General features: G+C 33.3%; 1 protein-coding gene across 2 annotated transcripts; it reads left to right on the forward strand.

Moving 5' to 3' along the window:
• The first annotated feature begins 1,281 nt into the window (after positions 1 to 1,281).
• LOC110865595 (palmitoyl-acyl carrier protein thioesterase, chloroplastic) lies at positions 1,282 to 4,579 on the forward strand. Of its 2 annotated transcripts, none has more exons than XM_022114889.2 (7): positions 1,282 to 1,419; positions 2,187 to 2,754; positions 2,838 to 2,971; positions 3,052 to 3,165; positions 3,264 to 3,435; positions 3,531 to 3,599; positions 4,106 to 4,579. In XM_022114889.2, the coding sequence occupies exons 2-7, from the start codon at positions 2,245 to 2,247 to the stop codon at positions 4,397 to 4,399; spliced, it is 1,293 nt and encodes a 430-aa protein (XP_021970581.1). In that variant the 5' UTR covers positions 1,282 to 1,419; positions 2,187 to 2,244; the 3' UTR covers positions 4,400 to 4,579. The 2 variants fall into 2 exon arrangements, with proteins under 2 accessions (XP_021970581.1, XP_021970582.1); XM_022114890.2 differs by having other exon boundaries at positions 1,302 to 1,568.
• Positions 4,580 to 8,035: the final 3,456 nt, after the last annotated feature.

Genomic DNA, 8,035 nt, shown 5'->3' on the forward strand with positions numbered 1-8,035 from the left:
GCCGCTCCATTCCCAACAACACCCACAAAACCTCCGCCACTTCCCGTGCAGTAACCACGGCCAACGACCACCACCATCCGACACCCGACGCCCCTAAAACTGACACGAATAAAAAAAAAGAAGCTTTTAAAAGTAAGAAGGACTTCGATTTGAAAGTGAGATGACCCAGGTGCTTAACGGAGTGAAATATCGCTACCGATGTTTGAATATGTCCCCTCCGTCGCTCGAAACTGGTCACCGGTCGTCACCGGCTCCATCACCGCCGCCGCAGCGGCGCCGCCCCATTCTTCCTCCTTCGTTCTCTCTCGCTATGTGTTTGTTGCTGTGTTTTCTGGCTATGTGAAAGCCACATGATATTGATTATATGTTTTTTCTTAACATCACCGATCAGGTTTTAGAGAGAGAGACTAGCATAGTGGTGGGGTATTATTATGATTGAGAGAATTATTATGGATGTGGTGGTTGTATTATGGTTTTTTTTAATGTTATACAGATGATATCTAGCTTATAAAACAAGCAGTATTATGTTTTCAGCTTGCAGACCTTCAGATCACATATTCAGTTACAGACATAAAATCAGCTGAAATCAGGCTGCAGACAGTTTTTGTCTGCAAAAACAAACATCACCTAACTTAACCCAATATAATATACACAAATAAATACATACATGCATGTGACTTTTTTTTAAATACATAACTAAACATAGTTCATAAATGTTAAATTCCACAAGATGAAATCCTGACCAATTTATAACAACTTACTTAACATTTATTAAAGATTACCTATAAAAACTAACTAAATATTGCTTATAGTTAGAGATGAAAACGAGGCAAGCAAGGATCTGCTCGAGCACAACCTCAAAGTTAACCAAACCTAGCTTAACTCAGTTCAACGTGAAACAAGCAAACTATAAACTCACCTTGATTCGAGCTCGACTCATGTAGTAGCGAAGCTTGAGATTTCCGAACAAGGGACGGAAATTACCGGACCTAAAAATTTCTATAAAATCAGGTGGTCGAAAACGTATACATCCAAAAATTTCTATACAAAAACTACATACTCTCCACTGTTAAGCGAAAAGTTCGAAAGATTGGCCGTCCCCTTCCGCCCCTTAAAAACTCCGCCCATCAACTTATGTTTGAAAGATAAAAACAAGCCTCGAGTTTGTAGAATGGTAAAACAAAGGAAAAAACAAACTTGAATATAATAATAATATAAGTGGGGCCAGGCTCAAAGTCAGATTAACGGGAGGAAAGGTGGAGTATAAATACAAAGAAAGTATTATTAGGCACCGAATCCCTACTACCAAAAAACCGCTGGCCCTCTTCAGTCTCTCTCAACCTCTCTCTGTACAACAAAAAATTGAAGAATCTGAATCTCACTACATAATTCAACACTATTCGTAATCGCAAACCCTAGGTTAACGATTCTCTCCGTTTATTCGCTCTTTATTGCTTCCAGATCTTACAACAATTGCTACACATCTTTAATCGCCTACTTTTCTGTCAATTTATCAGTTATTCTTTAACATCTGTACGTATTATCGATCGTTGTTAGCTTAGAGAGAGGTACGGTTGCAATTTGTGTTCAATTTTGTTCTGTGTGTTTAGTTTTTTGTGAATCTAGGTCTAGAAGGTTGAAAGTTAGGTTACATATGGAGGTTTTTGAACGAATTTGATGTTAGGTTATGGTTGAATACTTGAATTAATGAAATTGATGTTAGGTTATGATTAAATGAATTTGATGTTAGGCTTTTGATTTATGATAAGTTGGTTGATTTGAGTTTGATCTGTTATGTTTAATAAGCTTGATTGTAACATATAGCAAATAAGTAGTTTAATTGCGTATTTCGTGCTGGTGTTTGTTGAAGAGACGTTTATGAGGGGTAGTTGTTGGTTAGGGAGGTAGGTTGTCTGGTAGTCCATAACAGGTGGGCTTCTTAGTTTCAGTTTGTTGGGCGCGTGCTATTTATGATAGGTAGGTTTAACGCGTAGTCGAAATGAAATAAATCTTATTTACACATTCGGCTTATCGTAGTTGAATGGCTTAAAGACATTGATTGAATTATCTTACCATAGAATGTATTTTAGTTTTGGTATGCGTCATGTGGTAGTTGTAACTTGTAAGTGCATGATAAATTGTTACCTTTACTGATTGTTAATGACAAAGTTTCTCGTATGTTGCAGTTTGATTAGATTCGGCTTATAAGCGTTTAAGTGGATCGGACATTTAAGTGTTTTAATCATGGTAGCTATGAGTGCTACTGCGTCGCTGTTTCCGGTTTCTTCCCCAAAACCTCACTCTGGAGCCAAGACATCTGATAAGCTTGGAGGTGAACCAGGTAGTGTTGCTGTGCGCGGAATCAAGACAAAATCTGTTAATTCCGGTGGTATGAAAGTTAAGGCTAACGCACAGGCTCCTACTGAGGTGAATGGGAGTAGATCACGTATCACGCATGGCTTCAAAACCGATGATTATTCTACATCACCTGCCCCGAGAACCTTTATCAACCAATTGCCCGATTGGAGCATGCTTCTTGCTGCAATCACAACAATCTTCTTGGCTGCAGAGAAGCAATGGATGATGCTGGAATGGAAGACCAAACGCCCCGATATGATTGCTGATATGGATCCTTTCGGTTTAGGGAGGATTGTTCAAGATGGCCTTGTATTCCGTCAAAACTTCTCTATTAGATCATATGAAATAGGGGCTGATCGAACTGCATCGATAGAAACCCTAATGAATCATTTACAAGTAATTAGTTTCATTATAACATATTTCATAGTTTGTATTGTGTTTGTGTTATATCAGACGCTCAATATTTTATAATTTACCAGGAAACGGCCCTTAATCATGTAAAGTCTGCGGGTCTTCTGGGCGATGGATTCGGTTCAACACCAGAAATGTGCAAGAAGAATCTATTTTGGGTGGTGACAAAGATGCAGGTGATAGTTGACCGTTATCCAACTTGGTAAGAACCAAGAACCGACTTTGCTTAATTACGAGTTCAACACTTTGATATGTTTTTTGACATTCTAAGATCTATTGCAGGGGTGATGTTGTTCAAGTAGATACTTGGGTAGCCCCAAATGGGAAAAATGGTATGCGCCGTGATTGGCTGCTTCGCGATTATAAAACAGGCGAGATTTTAACAAGAGCCTCAAGGTTGTAACATATAACTTATATAAACTTTTTTTTTCTTAATCTTGTTTAGTTTTTATTTTGCTGATTGTAACAAGAAAATATTTGGTTATATTTTCCAGTAACTGGGTTATGATGAATAAAGAGACAAGGAGGTTATCGAAAATCCCAGATGAAGTTCGAGGTGAAATAGAGCATTACTTTGTAGATGCACCTCCGGTTGTGGAGGATGATTCTAGAAAATTATCTAAACTTGACGAAAGCACTGCTGACTATGTTCGCGACGGTTTGATTGTGAGTCAACCTTAATTGTTTTATAAATGTTGCATATCATTATCATTATCGATTGGCCTGTCTGTTTTGACATTTTTGGGTTATGTTTCATGCAGCCAAGATGGAGTGATTTGGATGTCAACCAGCATGTTAACAATGTGAAGTATATTGGCTGGATCCTTGAGGTAAAACGTTTACACACATATCATACTGATGGTCATAAGATTTATATTAACAATTAGGGTTGGTTATGCACGGTCTGGTTTGAGCAATTTCAACGTAAATTAGCGGCCGAACCACTAACTTCGGTTTTAGAGAAACTACAAACTAAACCAGCCGGGTTGGGCAGCTGGTTTTAGCGGTTTGATGATTCGGTTTTGGCAGTTTGGAGGTTTAAACCGATTTTTATATTTTATCAAGATGTTAATTTGTATTTAATATTTTAAAATGGTAAAGATGTTACAAATATAATACATATAAATAAATGCGTTTTCCAAAAATGTAAAAAAATAAAATAAAATAAAAAACAGGTTTATACGGCCGTTTCCAAGCTGCCAAAACCGAATCGTATGAATCTTAAACCAGCCAAACCAGATGAATGTTTGGTCAGTTTCAACAGTTTATGAACATTTCTAGCAACAGTCATGTTTTTGTGTCCATCTAATTTTAGTATTCATGGCTGATATCGCAGAGTGCTCCACAAGTTGTGGAGAAGTACGAGCTTGCTCGCATTACTCTCGAGTACCGTAGAGAATGTAGGAAGGATAGTGTGGTGAAATCACTGACCTCGGTATTAGGTGGTGGCGACGACGACAATGGTGGAATAGGCGATTCTGGCCGTGTTGATTGCCAACATGTGCTCTTGTTTGCGGGTGGTGGAGATGGTACTCCTGGTGGCGAGATTGTGAAGGGAAGGACCCAGTGGCGGCCGAAATATGAGAAACAAGATGGGAGTGTTGATCACTTCTCTGCTGGAAATGTTTAATAGCATTTTTGTTGTCCTTTTGCCTCATTGTATGTGTAAAGAATCAATCGTCATACTGTGCTCTTAGAAATAACTTGCAATGTCTGGGCCTGTCACTCACATGCATGTATGTATGTGTATATATTTATGTATAATTTGTATGTTTTTTTCTTACTTTTTAATACATATTTGTTTATTTAATTCTTACATGTTTATATATTTTCGCTTTTGAATGTTAAGAATAATTGGTGGTAAATTTAGAGGTGTGGCTCGGCTTGTGAGAAAATTTTATTAAAGTTTTGAGATGCTCGAGTTTGGCTTATTTAGTATATTCTAATATTCAATTAATTATTTTGTAATATATAGATGTAATGAAATAGTAATACTCAATCTTTGATATGTGAAGCTTAAGCCCAGACTTATATGTTAAACAAGCCTTAATTTAGCCTCAAGCTTTTTTAAGGATCAACCTGATTTGAGTTTTTAAAGTAGCCTATTAACGATTTGGCTTGTTTACATCACTAGTTAAGTTATATAATAAAATCATGTTTTGCAAAATCGTTGAAATTAAGTGTTTCTGTAGTTAATTTACAAAAGGGGGTTATATGAGTTTTTAATTAATTTATTTAGGGTATTGAACAATCATTTTAGAATTTGGTTTATATAAACGAATAAAAAGAAGTAACTTAATTTACTATTTACTTAAGTTGTATACAATCCCTCACACTAACTTGTTTTATGAATCGAATACTGTAAAATCAATTTCTTACACTTAATTGTTGTCCGTCTGACTCTTTAGCAGTTAGTGTAAACTGAACACTAAAATTTAACTATTTTGTAAATTAGATAACGTAAATACGGTTTTTGAGTACCCAAAATAGACGATTATACAAAAAAAAAAAATATATTGAGATTAAAATAGATTGATAGGTTTTGAAAATCAAATTTTTAATATTATTGGTTTCTTTCTTTTATGAACCAACAATTAAGTTCACATGGGAGACATCAGCCACCAAGTGACTTACTTTCAGATTAGGAGAAAAGTACATAAGCTCACATGCATTTGTATTTGAGAGATACCCCCACCCAATCATTTACAAATTTCGTTTTTGTGAACAATATATTGAAATATATTTGGATTGACATTGAACTTATTTTAAAAACGAGATTGCTAATTGCCTTAAATGAGACGTTTCAATTATTATCATCATCTATAAAAAAAAATGTGCAATATGCTTTTAGTCTTTTACTTTGTAAAACCTCTCAAGTTATTCATTATCTCATCTATTTGTAGTTTTGTACCCTATCCTACCATATTATACCCTCAACATTAAATACACCTCTCTAGAGTTATTCATTAATTATCAACTAAGTATTAAAAAAGTCTTTTAATACTTAGTTGATAGTTAACAATTAATGAGTGATTAAAGACTTTTTAGTACTTGATTTTAATGTTTAGTTAACAATTAATGAGGGCAATCTAGACATTTCATCGATGGAATCTATGCCCACTTATGTCTTCCATTAACTGAATTAAATTAAGAAACTAAATGAAACTTTTATAATAATTAAAGAAATTAATTGATTAAATTAAATATTAGACATGCAACATTTGAAATTTTCATAATTTAATAGTATGTATAAATATAATAAATAGATTTATATGGACTATAAATAGGTTTTCTACCCTTATAGTAATTTTACATTATGTACATATTTTGAAGCAACATGTAAAAGAGAGCCAAACTATTTTAGAGAGGGTAAACTTGCACATTGTCCAAAAATTTAAAACACTTTAGGGGCATTTTAGGGATTTTGGCACCTTTTAAATAAAAATAATTCAAAAAGTTATGGGTACTTATAAGTAATAATCATCAAGGCCATCATTTATTGAATTGATAAGGAAATTATCTATTAGTATTTGAAGAGTTTAGCCTTACACTAATCTATATACAAACCAAAAGCCGTAACTGATATTGAAGTTAAAACCCTTAAGTAAATGCTAAAAACACTCATGTGTATATAATATATATCCCGCTAGGAACATGTGTTGTATGTTCTTTTTTTTTGCGAGCAATGTTTTATTTTGTTCATACTAGGAGATATAATTACATGCACATTGTTTTTCTGATCCATTGCAAAGAGAACATGAATTAAGTTTATTTGTCTAGGCTTTTTCTCAACAGAGTATATTAAGAGAACTGGGTTTTCTACCCTTTTCGTAATTTTGCCTAGGTACAAATCTTGTAGCACCATGTACAAATGAAGCAAGCCATTTTAGAGGGGGAAAACTTGGACATTCTTCAAAGTTTTAAGACACTTTGAGGGTAATCTAGACATTTCATCCATGGAATCCATGCCCACTTATGTCTTTCAATAATTTAATTAAATTAAGGAATTAAATAAAACTTTTATAATAATTAAAGAAATTAATTGATTAAATTAAATGTTAGACATGCAACATTTGGAATTTTCATGATTTAATAGTATGTATAAATATAATAAATAGATTTATATGGACTATAAATTGGTTTTGTACCCTTATAGTAATTTTACGTTGTGTACATATTTTGAAGCAACATGTAAAAGAGAGCCAAGCTATTTTAGAGGGGGTAAACTTGCACATTTTCCAAAAAATTTAAAACACTTTAGGGGCATTTTAGGGATTTTGACACCTTTTTAAATAAAAATAATTCAAAAAGTTATGGGTACTTATAAGTAATGATTATCAAGGTCATCATTTATTGAGTTGATAAGGAAATTAACTATTAGTATTTGAAGGGTTTAGCTTTGCACTAAGCTATATACAAACCAAAAGCCGTAAGTGATATTGAAGTTAAAACCCTTAAGTAAATGCTAAAAATACTCATGTGTATATAATATATATTCCGCTAGGACATGTGTTGTATGTTCAATTTTTTTGCGAGCAATGTTTTATTTTTTTCATATTGAGAGATATAATTACATGCACATTGTTTTTCTGATCCATTGCAAAGAGAACATAAATTAATTTTATTTGTCTAGGTTTTTTCTAAAAAAAACATGTGCAATATGCTTTTACTTTTACTTTGTAAAACCTCTCAAGTTATTCATTATCTCATCTATTTGTAGTTTTGTACCCTATCCTACCACACTATACCCTCAACATTAAATAAACCTCTTTAGAGTTATTCATTAATTATCAAATAAGTATTAAAAAAGTCTTTAATCACTCGTTAATTGTTAACTAAACATTAAACCAAGTATTAAAAAGTCTTTAATCACTCATTAATTGTTAACTAAACATTAAAATCCTTTTAAATCATTATTCAACTATTATCCATTCATTAGTTTTATTTTAGTTTATTAATGTTATGGTTTATACATATATAGGGAATGGATAAACAGGAAACTTATTGTTATGGGTAAAACTCAGTAAACTTTATGACAACCAATGATCAACATGATCTAATGGTTGAGATAATAAGATCTTTAATATATTTAAATATATTGTCCTCTTTATCTTAGAGCATGTTTGGGATTGAGTTTGGAAAAGACTTAGGTTGTGACAACTCGAAATTTAGAACCTTTCTTGTGCCTTGATGTAACATACTTGTACGTTAAGTGACTAGTTAAACTTAATGATAAACGTGAACCTTTTATGTGATATGTGCTTTG

The sequence above is a fragment of the Helianthus annuus genome, chromosome 6, assembly GCF_002127325.2.
Source record: "Helianthus annuus cultivar XRQ/B chromosome 6, HanXRQr2.0-SUNRISE, whole genome shotgun sequence".
In the NCBI taxonomy this organism is placed as follows: Eukaryota; Viridiplantae; Streptophyta; class Magnoliopsida; order Asterales; family Asteraceae; genus Helianthus; species Helianthus annuus.